Source organism: Suillus discolor (genome assembly GCF_016758755.1).
Source record: "Suillus discolor strain FC423 chromosome Unknown F5147scaffold_3, whole genome shotgun sequence".
NCBI classification, from domain to species: Eukaryota; Fungi; Basidiomycota; class Agaricomycetes; order Boletales; family Suillaceae; genus Suillus; species Suillus discolor.
In genome coordinates, this window is record NW_024541250.1 from 1,173,771 (window position 1) to 1,189,072 (window position 15,302).

Below are 15,302 nucleotides of genomic sequence, written 5' to 3' on the forward strand. Positions count from 1 at the left end.
TGGCTATACCACACCGGTTTCTCAAGCGATGTCTCCTGTGAATACGCCGAGTAAGACCTCAAAGAAGGCTGGTATAGGTGCGAAGAAGTCGGGAACGATGACTCCTCACGGTACAGGGGGTTTGGATGCTCGACTATTCGACATGGCCGCGTTGAATTTGGTATCAAAGGGAGAAGAGCCGATCAATGAACCTCCTCCGAAAATTGCACTGGAGCGTGGAAAGCTGTTGCAGGAAGTTCGGAAAGTCCTTGAAAGGCAAGGAGGTGACAAAAAGGCTGTTAGCTTGGTCGTGATTGGTACTAAGTCTTGCTGGCATTTTCAAGTGATTTTTTGTTGATGCTGAATGACAGGACATGTCGATGCTGGAAAGTCGACGCTCATGGGCCGTTTGCTCTATGAACTGGGGAGAGTTGACGAAAAGACCCGTGTTGCTAATGAGAGAGGCAGCAGTAAAGCTGGAAAGAGCAGCTTCAGCTGGGCATGGGAGTTAGACGGAACCATCGAAGAACGAGAGAGGTCTGCATTTTTCTGTTATTTCAATTGTGCGTACCAACTGATCAACAGAGGAATCACGATGGACATTGCTTTACAATCTTTGTCGACCCCTCAACGACAAGTCACCATTCTAGATGCCCCTGGACACAAGGACTTCATCCCAAACATGATTTCTGGAGCTGCACAAGCTGATTGCGCGCTACTTGTAGTTGATGCTATCACTGGAGAGTTCGAGGCAGGTTTCGACCGCGGTGGTCAGACTCGTGAACATCTGCTGCTAGTTCGGAGCCTCGGTGTATCTCAAGTTATTGTGGCAGTCAACAAATTAGATCAGGTTAGTTTAGGGTCTCATGATTCTGCGTCTTTATCATTGCCGACATGGTTGCAGGTCAATTGGGATCCGAGTCGATTTGAAGAAATATGTGGGTTGTTACGTGCCTTCCTTGTCCAGTCTGGGTTTCCCTCTTCGAAAACAAGCTTTGTCCCAGTAAGTGCCATGCTCGGCGTTAACCTTGTCAACAATGCCGATGCTTCGGTACTGTCTAAATGGTACAAAGGCCCTACACTGGTTGACTTGCTTGGTGAGCTATTTTGCATTGTACCTGCATTGATGTGCTCAATCACATGCAGATAAACTGGAGCCCCCCACTCGAGAAATTGCATCCCCATTAAGATTGCCGATATCCAATGTCTTCAAGGGACAAAATTCCGGAACGGGTGTAACTGGTCGTATATGCGGTGGCGTTGTGCAAGTCGGAGAACGCCTTCGAGTACTTCCGGGAGATGAATCTGCGATAGTTCGACGTGGGTTCCTATACTTATTAGTGCTGTTGTGTGGATGCTGACTGATGTTCAGTTATCGACGTGGAGGAACAGAGCGTGCCTTGGGCAGCAGCTGGAACCAATGCAACTCTGTACCTGACCTCCATCGACCCTATCCATCTGAGCATCGGAAGCGTCCTTTGCCCGCCATCAGATATTGTGCCATTGGCTACAGTCTTCACAGCTCGAATCATAGTATTCGACATCCAGCTCCCAATCACTACTGGTACATCAGTGCGTCGTCTAAACCCTCTCTATTGCATCTCATAACCCTGGAGTTAGATCGAGCTGTTCCATCACTCACGAGATGTACCTGCCACGATATCAAAGTTGATCGCTACCTTGGACAGAGCTTCTGGGGTAGTGACGAAGAAGAATCCTCGGTGCGCTTCGTTCATTTTTTGTCTTGCCAGGATTGTGTCTGATCTTGCACTCAAGGGTCCTGTCCAGGGGTACTTCTGCTGAGGTGGAGATTAGCCTGCGTGTCGCGACCTTATCAGGTCCTACACTCAGTACTCGCCCTATCCCACTGGAGCCATTCTCTGTGAATAAAGATATGGGAAGAATTCTCGTTCGACGAGGAGGTGAGACGATAAGCGCAGGTAAGCCATTGACCATCGGACCTGTCGAGGTTCTCATGGCTTTTCCAGGTATTGTTCTGGACGTTATCTCTTGAATTTAAGACAGTATCACAATAGAAATGCATATATAACACCAATACTATGTACAACAGCCACATGAGCCCTACAGAATTCTCATTAATACAAGGAAAGAGGTATCGTTTGCGCAATGCTGAAAGACATAAGAAGTCGTCTGCGTCGTAAGAGGCTGTGGAAGCGCGAGGAATGCGTGAAGAGCTATCAACAAGCGAAGACGATCAAGATAAGGTAAAAGTAACTACTACTTCTTCGTCTTCTCCTTACGGGAAAAGAACTCTCTCAATTTGACAAAGAGTGACCGGCGCTTCTTTCTGGTGCTGGCGGTGCTGAACTTGGATGACGATGTTACAGTGGGGTCGGTGGTAGCAGAAGCCGGGAATGAAACCTCCTTTGACTCTTTGGGATCATCGTTTGTTGAGGGCATTGACGAGTTGGTAACTTCGGGGCTGTCTTGAGGCTCGGGCGCTGGCAAAGATGGCTCTTTGTTGGGCACGACAGGCCCAGCATCGACAGCAGATGCATCGCTTGTTTGAGCGGGATCTGGATTGACGTCAATCTCAGATGTTGTGGAAGGGGCAGCCGCGTCTAAAGGGAGCGCGACTGCATCCACGAGTAAATCTCCATTCTTCTCTTCAGCTGCCTGTGCTTCCGAATTCTCTCCCTCCGTAGGTTTGCTGTCCTGCTCTCCAGCTTGAGGTTCCTGCGTGACAGGAGGTAGTGGTTTGGACAAAACTATGGGAGAATGCGTCGACGGTTGGAGAACAGAAACTGTTGCATTCAATGAATCGGAGACCAAAGGATCACTTGCATCAATCTCCCGGTCTGGTGCCGCAGATTCATTCAACGTGTGATCGTTGACAGGTAAGATAAGGATAGGGACGACGGGAGCGATTTGCGGCGCGGCCTCAATGATGTCAGGGGAGGGAGCTCCCTGAGCGCTCTCCGGTAGTGCCTCGGCAATGATCGGCTCGATGGCCGAAGTGGTTGATGATTGTTCGGTTGTACCCTACACAGTGAAAGGAACAGAGGTCAGCGTTGAAAACAAATTCTATGCTGGTGCAGTTACCGAAACGTCGACGTTGTCCGTCGAAACACGGGGCGTGCTTGAAAACATGTAGCTGATGCCCGAGGAAACATATTCCAGTGCGCTAGTAACTTCTTCTGAAACGTGCGATGCCGCACTCGTCGCAGTATCCACGATTGTATGGAAAGTATCAACCTCACCGCTCAATGCGGGAGTTTCAGCTGATTCGACGATAATGTTGGGAACGTGATTTGAAACAACTTCCTTGTCAGAAACGCCTACATCATCGACAGCGCTTGTAACAATAGTGGAATCAGATTCAGTGATTCCATCTTGTTGATCCGCTGCCAACGCGTTCTGTGGGGAGGACTCGCTAGACAGCAGCGACTCTTCAGGCAATGTGGTAGTTGAAATCATGGAGTCGGTGGGGCCAGTGGTTGATGGGTGTTCCATTATAGGAATGGGTTTAGAGGGCGCGATAAGAACATTATTAAGGTTCCCGGCACCATCGAACTCTGTTGGGCGGTCATTGCGGATGACCCATTTTCCGTCCACAATGAACTTATATGGAACTTTCTCATTCCAAGGAACCCTGACATTGCCTACGAAACCAGAAGCGCCCTTGGGCAGATGCATGGTGCAGGACCACTACCAGGGTAAGAAGGTAACAAAACTGAGCCTGTGGCGGACTGTGGGTAGACTTACGTGGTCGAATGAGCCAGTTAAGATCACGTCCGAAGCATCACCGTAGGGCCTGAGAGTAGAAGGTGAGCACAAGCGCTCATCAATTTAAGGATCACATACCATGACAATTCGACTTCATGCAAGTCGTCCATGGTGTCAGACGAAGAGTAGAAGGAGGGAGATAACAACCTGCAGAAAACCCTTCCGTAACGTCCTCATGTTGTCAATGATTTAAGCTGAGCCGGGGTGTCACGCTTCGTGACAAAGTATAAATGTACCCTTGTAACAACTTTAACTTAACGCTTGGTACAAAATAAAGAATGCTCAAAAGGCGATATCTATGAGTCACTGTCAACGGCTTCCCTTCTTGTCCGCTCTCCATTCCTTGAACATTCCGTCCAGACTCTTGTATAATAGGTGGGATGGCAGACATCGAATTATCTCACTCATCTTTTCCTCTGCCTCTGCCTTTCCCTTCTCACCAGAAGCCTTCCGCGCAAAATCCACCGACAAGTGGAACAACGCTAGCACCGCCAACGATACGTGCGTCTGCTGGGCACCGTGCGACGAAGACTGTGAAAGAGCAGCCAAAAGTGGCCCCGACACGCTTGGAGCCGATATTGCAGGCGTAGATTGGGAAAAGGGGGTGGCGCGCTCGCCTCTGACCAACCTGAGAAGAATCTCCATCATGTTATCTACCTCAGTCAAATGTGTCTTCACGAAGCGCTGTCGTTCTGTGGGAACACCAACAGGGGAGTTGACTGCCCACCCATCCAGTACTGTCCAGATCGTCGGAGCCTTAGAGACAAGATAGTCAGATTCAAGACTTCTGTCAAGATAGTGAGAACGAACTGGGTCAGGATCTACAACCGCGATCTTTTTTTCCCACCCATCAGCAGCATCTCCTGCTACCCAGAACATTCTTCCAAACATGCTCTTTAGCCACTCCTGGACATCGCCCGATTTAACCCACTTAGGTTCCGACAATGGACGCTCAGTATCAAGATGGACCATTAAAGTGATCTTTGAAGGTAGCGTGGCCTTCGAGAAGGAAGGTAGGGTCTCGTCAGTGCTGGACGCTTCAGAAAGCGTCGGTAAAGGAGAATATGATTTTGTCGCATCAGAAAGTCCTTCGATCTATAATCGTGTCAGAAAACATAATAGTAGACAACCAAATAATCTTACCAAAACGCCCTTCAGGCCATCATCGCTACCTTTATCGAGGGATATGTGGACTTCAATTCGACCCTCAGATCTGTAAACCTTCAAGTATTCGACCACTTCTGCGTCTACGACCAAACGCCTGCTGCCGGCAGCATAAGATATTGACAGGCGGTTTGCAGATGGCACTCGGCCACCTTTCGAGACTACCGTACTTGCTGGAGGGTGCGACGGTTCGCCATATGTTGAACCAGAAGAGGTTGACAACAATGTATTTGAAGTAGGAGAGGCAGGGGGCTCAGGAAGGTGCTCTTGATCCGCAGGTTCGTTGGCAACTTTGGTGTGCATAGCGACTTCTTCGTGCTCGACCGAAATTTCGCCGGTAAGCTCTAAGACAACTTGCTCTTCTGAGTATGTGCCAACACCCATATCCTCGTCGAGAATTGTTGACGTGAGTGACGCCTCTGCTTGAAGGGGCTTCGGGTCGGAAGTCTGCATGTCGGATACCTGCGTATCAAGGTACCCAGCATCATCAGTAGACTGTTTCTCGCTATGAGGCATATCAGACTGAACAACAGGAGGAGAACCACGACCAGTAGAAGAACTCGTGTCAAAGGAAGAGCTCAAATAAATAGCATGAGAAGGATCAGCTAGAGTAGCTGATGCATCAAAGAGCCTATCAACATTTTCATCATCAACAGGCTGGGTGGTTGGCGAAGCATCACCACCCTCTTCAGGTGCAGAAACCAATATGTCCACGTTCGGCTGTATCGCAGCAGCACTACCGTGGTTTACACCAAGGTCAACAGCAGCGACATCTGGGGACGCTGATGGCTTGACCCCTTCAACATCCAGGACAACATCATGATTGTCCCCGGTATGTGAGCCATCAGACTGCTCATGAACACCTCCTGAAGAGGCAATTCCGTCCATCTCAGTACTATGGGAGCCTTTAAGATATATGTCAGTGTGTACAACCTCGAGCCACGAATGGACGCTCCCCCCAAGCTCGAAAGCATCCACCCAAAGCGAAAAATAAGCAAGGTTCAACTCACCATTCCCATTGAGAAAAGTACTTGTAGCAGGAACGAAATGGAGAACACTTGCAGCATGGCTCTCCTCTTCATCCATGTCATCAACAGTAGTAGCTGCGTCGGCATCGGCGCCTACATCGCCTTCATCCTCAGCGATAGCGGCCATGAGCCAATCACCTTCACTGGCAGTTTCTGCCACACTGGGCGCTGCGCTTCCGCGGCCCACTCCATCCAAGTCAACACTGGTGTTATCGTCCACCTGGCTGCTGCGAGGAGGAGGCGGTCTTTCTCGACCTTCCTCTGCATCGCCATCATCATCCTCAAGCTTCTTGCGCTTGCCTTTACGCATGTCTGGAGGTGCAATATACGAAGCATTGTGCGGAATTGGATGCGAGTCATCAGGAGAAACAGGAGTGTGAAAATAAATGCGGATGCGAGAGGGTGGAGGCGTCGTCAACGAGGACGACTGCTCCTGATAGGAAGTATCTGGCTTCGTATCTGCCGCGTCTGTCGGTGCGGGTTCTGATGTCGCGGCACCAGCATGCATGTCTTCATCCTTAACTTGCTCTTGTGAGGATTCCAAAAGAGAAGCAGCGACCTCTTTTTCTTCAGCCTTGATAGGCGATGGTAGCACTCCCCACGTCCATCCAAGTTCAGGCATCTCGAGGCCCACAATTTTAAAGTCAGTGAGCGTGCGCCGATTTTCGTCCTTCTTACCGCTGCTTGCAAATTGCGATGCATCACGGTTTCCAAAATTTGTACTACCATCCTGACGGCCTGCACGACCTGAAGTATGTCCTTGTCCTCGTCCACGGAACGCAGCATTGTTTTGATGGTGCTGATGTCCGGTATTGAACGACCCACCTCCTCTACGATTGTGAAAGTCCTTGTTAAAGCCTCCTCTCGAGCCGTGTCCACGTAGAGAATTTTGTTGAGTAGCGACGCCACCTCGTCCGCTGCCACTATTCACGAACATGCCGCCACCTCTGCCGCCACGTTGTCCGGTTAACCCTCCCCGGTTTCCGCTCATAACTGCACCTCTACCTCTTCCGGAGTTCATAGTTGCCTCCTCTTCCACCAATGCCACCTCTGTTTCCACCTAGGGGCATCTGATTGGCGCCAGGCTGCCCTTGACCCTGACCTTGGTTCTGAGGGATAAATCCCGACATTCCCCGGCGGCGCGGGAGGTGGTTGAAACTGAGGCTGAGGAGGGGGTGCCCCAAGTTGTCGGTTCTGACCGTGATGTTGGTTCGGGCCATCAAACCGTTGGCGTTTGGCAGGAGGAAGATGTTGGGGTGGGGTGTGATGAAGACCATGATTATGTCGAGGCTGCTGCTGGGGCTGTGGCTGTTGTTGAGGAAAATACTGTTGCGGAGGGGCCATTGTTTGTGTCACATGCGGGTACGCAGGCTGCTGTTGGGCTACGATTGGCTGTTGGGGTTGAGGGACATACGGTTGCTGATAGCCAACGGATGGTTGATACGGATTGTACTGTTGTTGAGGTGGAGGTGGCGGTGGTTGGATCACAGGCGGTGGTGGTTGATACTGTTGTTGACTATGTCTCTGCTGCCAGTGCATGCCCTGACCACCATAGCCGTAGTTTGCATACAAAGCACTTTGTTCAGGGGGCGGTCTTGGAGGCTGTTGAGGAGCAGACCATGCTGGAGTGTAGGCTGGAGTCGCTTGTTGCTGCTGTTGCTGCTGCTGAGCTGCAGCTACCCAATAAGCGGAATAATCTGGAGGTGCAGCAGGCGGTGGTCCTGGAGGAAGTGGTGGTTGCGGTGGGTTGTATGTCGGTTGCGGTATGAAAGGATTTTTATTCATGACAGAATCCTGAAGCTTCCGTATTCGCCGTCGTAGTCGCCGATGAACAGCTTGTCGTCGTTGTCGTCGCTCGTATGTGTGATTACTCCAGTCGACCGTGACACTGAAAATGCAACGAACACATTCATGCTTATGTCAGCTCTCAATACTTAGTTTGATGATGGGCCTGCACATCCTTACTTTATAACCTCGGGCAAAGTACAATTAATACAGCCGTGAAAATAATGCCATAAAAATACAGGGATTGAGGTTGATATAAAATCGACAATTACAAACTGTCCGTGAGCGTGCATGGTACTACGTCCTTTCCTGACTAGTCACCAGTAGAGGCACCTGAAGTGCCGGCGCTCGGACCACCGGTCTGGGTCGGCGGGCTTGAGCGCAGCTGATTGAATTTATCGTGACGATCACGCTGCAAATATTTAAGGGATTTGTGCATGTTCCGAATATAGCCCACCTACATCATGATCATTCTTATCCTTGGTGACCTGGTCGACGTGTGTTCGCGCAGCAGATAAGTCTTGTTTGTGTTTCTCTAACTGCTGTTGCTGGGTCTAGGAGATTTAAGCGTCGAGAAGAGGTGGAGAAAGGCTACGCACATGAAGGCTTGCCTGCGCATTGTGAAGGTCTGCGACAGCTACATCATGTTTATGGGTGATGGCATGGAGGGAATTAATGGTCCCCAGCTCCAGCTTTTCCAGTTTCCTGACAGATTTCTCTGCTTTGCTTACAGACTAAACAATGTCAGGAGTGATCTAGAATCCAGGAAATAACGCCTTACCTTGGAAGCTTTGGCTTCTGATTTCTCGTGCTTGTGCATGTCTTTGAAGGCTGACTGTATCTTCTTTTCCTCAGATTTAGCCTCCGTTGAGAGTTCCTTCTCGAGCTTCTTCATAGACTCCGCATCTGCGGGAAGTTCTGTAGGTGCGGACATGTTTGTTGGAGAGGAAAGCCGTTAAGAAACAAACGATATTAGCAATTACCATCCAGGTATTACCTTATTAGGCTGACAGTCCTGGGTCACGGGTTGTGGCCTCTGAGACGATGACGCCAGCGCTCGTTCATCATGACGTCGAGTGAAAGCCAGGGATTTGACCCACTTCTGCCAGGGGCTGGCCGTCTGGGGCTTCGGCAGCAGGATTCGGGCGGAGTTCAAAGCAGTTCCAACATTGCTGGATGCCATGCGCTCACCATGGTCCATCGCGCCGTGGCCCACCACAAATGCCTTCCCGCCCACCACCTGCTGTTGGAATGCTGAATTCGTCCTCTACTCAAAATGAATTATCAATACAGTGGTGGTAAGATATTTACAGACACAGCTTTGAAAGTTTGAGCTTAAACAATTCATCCTTGTCTTGACATGTATCCGGCATCTGTGAGTCGATATCACTACAGTCCGTCACTGCTGTCGAGGACTTAGATGAGGACTGTATGATATGAACACAGGGCCGTCCATCTAACCATAGTGTCACCACCGATGATCGGAGTCATTCTTAAGGACACTTTGAGCAGTGTAGGAAGCGTTGAAAGGCAATGTAGTATATTTCCATGAGTTCTGGTCCTTCTGGAGAGTGTGAGAGAGGACACTCACGATGTCCATGATGCACGCTCATGCACTGGACTGGGCGGGAGCGTCAACCGTTGGCGCGTGACACTTTGTCATCGGGCAACGTTTAAACTCCGCGTGAAGCCCTGCCGAAGCCTCAGATCTCAGACTTGACCCCAGAGCTACGTAGATTCGGAATAGATTCTAATGCTATAAGTCTCGAGCATCCGTATCTGATATTCCCTTAGCATGCGCCCTAAGTCTGATTAAATGTGATAAGTATGAATCAAATGTAATGTTACAAAGCTCTATATCCCATCTAGTAAGCAGTCATCACATATCCGTTATGATGCATGCCCCAATAGCCGCTGATGGTCAAATGAACAAAATTTCAGTTTCATGGTCTGACCATCGACGACCTGGGGCTGATCTGGGCTGATGAGCTGACCGTGGTGAGGCTGATACCGGATGAGCAACCTTAACCGATTTTTGGACTTTAGCTTGAGATGTCAATTTGATTTTTCACATGGCAACTGTCCGTGACAACAAAAATCTCGAGAAATCATCATCGCAGGGAACGATTCGGAGTCCTTTTCATCTTACGGCTATCCTGCTCCACAGCTCCACACGTTCTGTTCGCTTTACTGGAGTAGGTGGAACATATTAATACCCGCACCACAGTCAGGTGGGCCGAATCAACACTTGCACTCCTCATCACATTGTGCTCATCTGTTTCTCCCAGAGTCCCTGGTCGAGCACTTCACTGATTCTAGGATCAGTGCGCAGCTAGGAAGAGCAATATATCTGTCGGTAATTGCAGCCGACTGCCCTGTGACGTGAAGCAGGCTGCTAATACATATGGAGCACGATGAAAGACAGACTCCGTCCCCCCCCATCATTTGCGCCTCACGATCCGCTATTCGCCTCTGACGACATCAGCGAGGAAAACCATTTTGTGAACTCTACACCCTCGTCTCTTTTCCAACCTGATTCAAGCACCACCCAGCTGGTGCTGGACCGTTATCCATCACAAGAATCATTTGCAGACCGTTCCCAGGTTAATTTGATGATCAACTACGAAACAAATATTGATAGGTCACCACAATGCAGCAGACAGGAAAGCGGTTCACATCCATCTCAAGCCAGCATTACGCAGACAGGGACTCAGAAGCCATCTGTCCACTATCATGAGGATGTAATTTCACCATCCGCTACTGGAAGTTACTTCGGATTTCCTAAATCAGACTCGCGTCAGTCTTCGGACGATGAAGATGAGGAAGACGAGTTCGATTGGAGCGGCGACGAGGATCTCAACAATGAAGAAGCCGAGTTCGAAAAGAAAATGGGTGTAAAAATCAAGTCTCGCGGCTGGGGCATTATTAGGTATGTTTGCCAAGGACGTACTATACCTTTTCCGACCAACACGAACATTACAGGCTAGTTACTCTGCTCTTCTCCTCACTCGTCGGGTCCACCTTCCTTGCGGCAGTCCTAACAACTCCCGCACTCCTTATCCATTTCTTTTGGTACAAGCCACACCCAACGGACTACAGGCATTTTGTCGACATCAATGTCGAGGCTTGGCTCTTCTGGGCAGCAGCTAATGTCGTCATTTCTTGGGGTCTCGCAATGATCATCGACATTATACCTGCCATCATACTTGTGGTGATTGCAGTCACATGGGGCCATGTCTCAGAGAGCGTTAGGACGAAGCTCGAGTTGTATGCCTCGACCAAAGATACTATCAAACCTCTCTTCTATGCAGCGGGTGCCTGGCTCAGTTGGATCATTCTCTTCCAGAATATCTTCAAGTTGAATGACTCGTCTAATGCTCAGAATTATGCACCCTACACGGACCGTGTGAGCATCATTTCGTCACTCCTCGTGTTCTGAAGCTCATTGAAACACCAGGTCGCTCAAGTAATCGAATTCCTGTTCTTTTTTACCCTGGTGGTATGCATTCAAAGGATGCTCTCCCATGCTATTGGTGCGGTCACCTGATCCGTGCCAAAATCTTAAGTCTCATTGCTTCCAGCGTTTGCATTCCATAGGACTGCGTATAAGGAACGTCTGGACGAAGTCAAGAAAGCCCTTCGAGTGATAGAAACCCTTCGTAACTACAAGCCAAAATCATCGGCCCGTCACAAGTCCAATAACTCCCATCCGAGGCTTGCGACCTTCACTGGGCTTAATCCGTTCAGCGACAAAGAGCACTACAGGCTACGCTCGGAGAGCTCCGCACCAAGTGAAGGTGACGAAGCGGATGTGGAGGACGGAGCAAAACTGAAGAACAAGGGAAAGGGGAAATATAAGCAGCGCAAGTCGACCATCATTGAAGCCTCAGAAGATCTCGAGTCTTCAACTGAACAAGTTGCTTCCATCGCCACAACACCAGCTACTCAGCCCTCAGTTGACAACCTTACGACTCACAAATATCCTCCTACCCCTTCCGGCCCGCGTTCTGTTGACCCACACACCGAAGATCCTACTATTGTCGTCCAAGCAGCGAAGGCGCTTAAGACTGCTGTACTACACGATGCCCGGAATGTCAAGGGCGCCACTGATGAGCTTGAAGCGTTAGTCCTCAGCATGAGCTCAACACACGAAGCAAAGGTAAGAAGATTTAGAACTGCATTATGTATGCGTTAAAACCAACTTGAACGTCAGCGTCTTGCCAGGGCGATATACAGGACTTTCAGAGACCGCCGGCGTACCTACCTCACGTCCGAAGATTTCTACCCCTGCATTTGCTACGCAGAATGAAGCTAAAGATGCTTTCCGGGTTTTCGATGTAGACGACAATGGTGATATATCGCGGTCTGAGATCAAGTCATCGCTGCTTCGTGTGTACAAGGAACGTCGGTTCCTGTGGCGTAGTATGCATGATGTTGGCGCTGCGCTCAAGACTCTCGATCAAATTTTATTACTCTTTGCTCTCGGCATCTTGTTCCTCGTCTCTTTAAGCATTTTCGGCGTCAATGTGACGCAGTCCCTGACGAGTGCATATTCCCTCGGTCTCGCAGCTAGTTTCGTCTTCAAGAACTCTGCGAGCAATGTCTTCGATGCAATCATGTTCTTGTTTGTAACTCAGTGAGTTGCGTGACTGTATGCGCTTGAGTATCAGGATGACCCTCTCATTTATAGTCCCTTTGATACTGGTGATCGATGCTTCATCGATAGTAAGCCACTGAATCACGGGCTGGGCGTTGCTAATGAAATCTTCTCTTTCATTTTAGACGAGAACCTAGTTGTGAAGAGGATGGATTTGTTTGCGGTATACACATTTACCTGGAATGGATGTACAGTTCTCCTGATACTTTCTTTATCAGACAGTCTTTGCTCGATCAGACGGTACCGAAACATATTATTTCAACAGTCAGCTATTCACGAAGTTTATGTACGTATCTGAGCATTCCTTGTGCACCACATGATGTCTGACAATGCCTAAAGCACGAACGTCCGCCGTAGTGATGTACGAGCCTCTTGCACCTTCTCTGAATGTGTCGTACTGATTACCCTGGCAGAAAATGGCGGAGTCTTGTACCATCCAAGTTGCTTGGCGTACGCCACAAGAAAAGCTAGACGCGCTTGAGGCAAAACTGAATACGTGGCTTTCTACTGAGGAGAACAGGTGGTTCCAGCCGACTACGTCGGTTGTATTGCAAAACATTAGTTACCAACGCTATCTTGAGTGTACTATTGGTATCTCGCACAACTCGTATGTTTGTTTTTCGTATAGGAAAGAGGAACAGAAGCTGATCGTGTTCTTTTCAGAACATGGCAGTAAGTTGCGGAGAATCTGAGTTGAGTGTGATTTGTTGATGACTTTTTGCAGAGACTGGGGCCTCCGGAATACGCGCAGAACCGCATTCCACGCAGCAGTTCAATATTACTGCAGGGAGCTAGGGATCACCGCATATGAGGCACCTATGCCTATCGCATATGCAGATGCTAACGCGCGACAATACAATGTTCCTCAAGAAGCAGTACTACCCAATATCTTTTCAGGTGTTCAGTCTCCTGACAACCAACATTCCCCTGATAGAAGTCAAAAGAGCTTCCTTGGTTTCACACCTCCGCGGGATCAAGGTACTCGTTTGACACGTGCACACACTCGTGTGCGCAAAGGCAAGAGTCGCAAAGCAGCTGTGCGGGGAGTGGGTGCAGACGGTGGTGGAAATGGTTGAACCTTATCTTTTCTAATTCTCGACCGCATACATAAGGTGGTTTGTTTGGATACTTCGTTGAGCGTATCCCCGACTCGTAGAACGACTGTTAAGTCCAAGGGGTGTCTGTGTTGATGGTGTAATTGAGATCTAGAAAGTTTCCTCCTGTCTCATGACTTTCACGCTGATACAATGATGTTGTCTATTGTCAACAGTCGTCCTTACTCTTACAAGATGGTGCAAGTTCGATACTTTCCAGTAGGAGTCACTCAATGGTTTATCTTCACTGATCTTAGTAAATTGGTTACGACAGATTAGAAATCTATTCCTTGTGTGGTGCAGACTCGAAACCTGCCAATAACAGCTTTTTTCTCCATGAGCATACCTTAACATTCACTCATCATACCTTGGGCATTCACTAATGGGTTGAACTTCGAATATCTGTCTTCAGCAACCAGTGCATTCCAGGTGTAACTAATGCCAAGTAGTTAGAACATATTTAAAATGTATTGAACCCTTGGATGGTGCAGGTTTCAAATGCTGAGCATCTTCATCAGGGAAGTGAAGTGAAAATGGTAAAGTTTTGTCAAGCTTTACCTGGTTTAAAATTTGTATAATATCTATCAAAATGATAGTTCACTAGAAAATGCTTTATATACCCGGTTGGATGAAAACTGCCAAAAGCACAATCATGATAGTCTACCTGCAATTACTTGCCATTTCTCACCAAACCAGCAAATGTTGCCAACACTCAGCAGCCATGACAAAGTTTGATAATGTTGGGTGGCTTCAAACAAAATTTTCTCATTTTGTAATTAAACCAACAAGATGTAAGTACATATATACATGTATAATACGACAAAAGACTATAAGAGGAAGGAGGGTCCACAAAGGAGGAACCAAGGAGGAACTATGGAGGAGGGACCACAAGGGAGGAGGGACCATAAGGGAGGGACCAAGAGGGAGGGACCAAGAGGGAAGGCCAAAGAGAGTGAGAGTTCGAGGCAAGTTCAGAGTAATTAAGTGGTGGTGGTAGCATTGAGAGAAGGAACTAGTAAGAAGATGTTGAACTTTGGAATTTTTTTGGACTTACATAAGCATCCTATAGGGCCAAGCCTCTTGATCCCAAGTGGTCACTGGTGACCATAGGTGACCATGCAGTCGAGAAATGCTGGTACACTTGCCTATTTTCATCAGAATTATACATTTTTTGCTATATCTTATCCTTCACTACCAAATTACTTATCTTATATATTATTTTGTCTACTTTTGTCATTACATATAATTGCATGACTTTTTGATCTGATCTTACTAACTACAACTATGAAAACCATCGCCTCAGTGATTTCCTGATGTTAGAGGCCCACCTATATACTGCTGAATCTACACAAATATTATATGTGCCCCCCCTTAAACTGAAATTATGTGGTATCCAAAAAAGGAAATTGTGTCACCCTGAAAATTAGAGGGCATCTGAGAATTCAAATTTGGGGTCTGTTCAGCCAAGTCTGGCTGGATCTGTCCAGCTCACAAGTCACTATAATTTATATGCAGAGTATGATACTAATATATTACATGAGCAGAAATATAGCATCTTAATAGGGGACAAGTGTTGGCTTTTGAGGACATGAACACACAGCAAGAACAACAACTAGAAGAAATGTATGATCTCAGTATCTGGGACTCGGAGGAAGACTCCAGGTGCTAACAGTACCTAGAACAAATGTATGCTAAGTCTTTGTTAGCTGGTGATATGTTATGTGAAGCTATTGGTACGTACATCTCAGTATCTGGGAGGAAGACTGAGATGTCTAATTCTACAAGAGATCATTTTTATGTGCAGGTAGAGTAGGAAGGGATGAAAATGATTCTAAGACCATTTGACAT

General features: G+C 48.2%; 5 protein-coding genes across 5 annotated transcripts; 2 read left to right on the top strand and 3 right to left on the bottom strand.

The window, feature by feature from the left end:
* The first annotated feature begins 55 nt into the window (after window positions 1-55).
* Window positions 56-2,116, top strand: F5147DRAFT_197538 (P-loop containing nucleoside triphosphate hydrolase protein). The gene is made up of 7 exons (XM_041428530.1): window positions 56-516; window positions 565-1,076; window positions 1,126-1,299; window positions 1,352-1,551; window positions 1,600-1,700; window positions 1,756-1,915; window positions 1,968-2,116. Exons 1-7 carry the CDS (start codon window positions 344-346, stop codon window positions 2,013-2,015), a joined length of 1,368 nt encoding a protein of 455 aa, XP_041299206.1. The 5' UTR covers window positions 56-343; the 3' UTR covers window positions 2,016-2,116.
* A 908-nt stretch (window positions 2,117-3,024) lies between these two features.
* Window positions 3,025-3,836, bottom strand: F5147DRAFT_564885 (uncharacterized protein; the record flags this gene model as incomplete). Its single annotated transcript, XM_041430737.1, has 3 exons — window positions 3,025-3,648; window positions 3,706-3,754; window positions 3,805-3,836. 3 exons carry the CDS (start codon window positions 3,834-3,836, stop codon window positions 3,025-3,027), a joined length of 705 nt encoding a protein of 234 aa, XP_041299207.1.
* A 112-nt stretch (window positions 3,837-3,948) lies between these two features.
* On the bottom strand, window positions 3,949-7,803 carry F5147DRAFT_668202 (uncharacterized protein). The gene is made up of 5 exons (XM_041435335.1): window positions 7,047-7,803; window positions 5,901-6,978; window positions 4,870-5,795; window positions 4,537-4,821; window positions 3,949-4,482 (listed from the first exon to the last, which is right to left on the bottom strand). Exons 1-5 carry the CDS (start codon window positions 7,701-7,703, stop codon window positions 4,036-4,038), a joined length of 3,393 nt encoding a protein of 1,130 aa, XP_041299208.1. The 5' UTR covers window positions 7,704-7,803; the 3' UTR covers window positions 3,949-4,035.
* Window positions 7,804-7,890: 87 nt separating this feature from the next.
* F5147DRAFT_197546 (uncharacterized protein) lies at window positions 7,891-8,936 on the bottom strand. Its single transcript, XM_041428532.1, has 5 exons — window positions 8,895-8,936; window positions 8,485-8,829; window positions 8,303-8,437; window positions 8,165-8,257; window positions 7,891-8,115 (listed from the first exon to the last, which is right to left on the bottom strand). The coding sequence occupies exons 2-5, from the start codon at window positions 8,635-8,637 to the stop codon at window positions 8,017-8,019; spliced, it is 480 nt and encodes a 159-aa protein (XP_041299209.1). The 5' UTR covers window positions 8,638-8,829; window positions 8,895-8,936; the 3' UTR covers window positions 7,891-8,016.
* An 893-nt stretch (window positions 8,937-9,829) lies between these two features.
* On the top strand, window positions 9,830-13,765 carry F5147DRAFT_668208 (Mechanosensitive ion channel-domain-containing protein). The gene is made up of 13 exons (XM_041435336.1): window positions 9,830-9,934; window positions 9,992-10,632; window positions 10,686-11,109; window positions 11,161-11,236; window positions 11,285-11,862; window positions 11,917-11,959; window positions 12,015-12,339; window positions 12,394-12,428; window positions 12,486-12,523; window positions 12,579-12,646; window positions 12,700-12,721; window positions 12,774-12,967; window positions 13,085-13,765. Exons 2-13 carry the CDS (start codon window positions 10,118-10,120, stop codon window positions 13,434-13,436), a joined length of 2,670 nt encoding a protein of 889 aa, XP_041299210.1. The 5' UTR covers window positions 9,830-9,934; window positions 9,992-10,117; the 3' UTR covers window positions 13,437-13,765.
* Window positions 13,766-15,302: the final 1,537 nt, after the last annotated feature.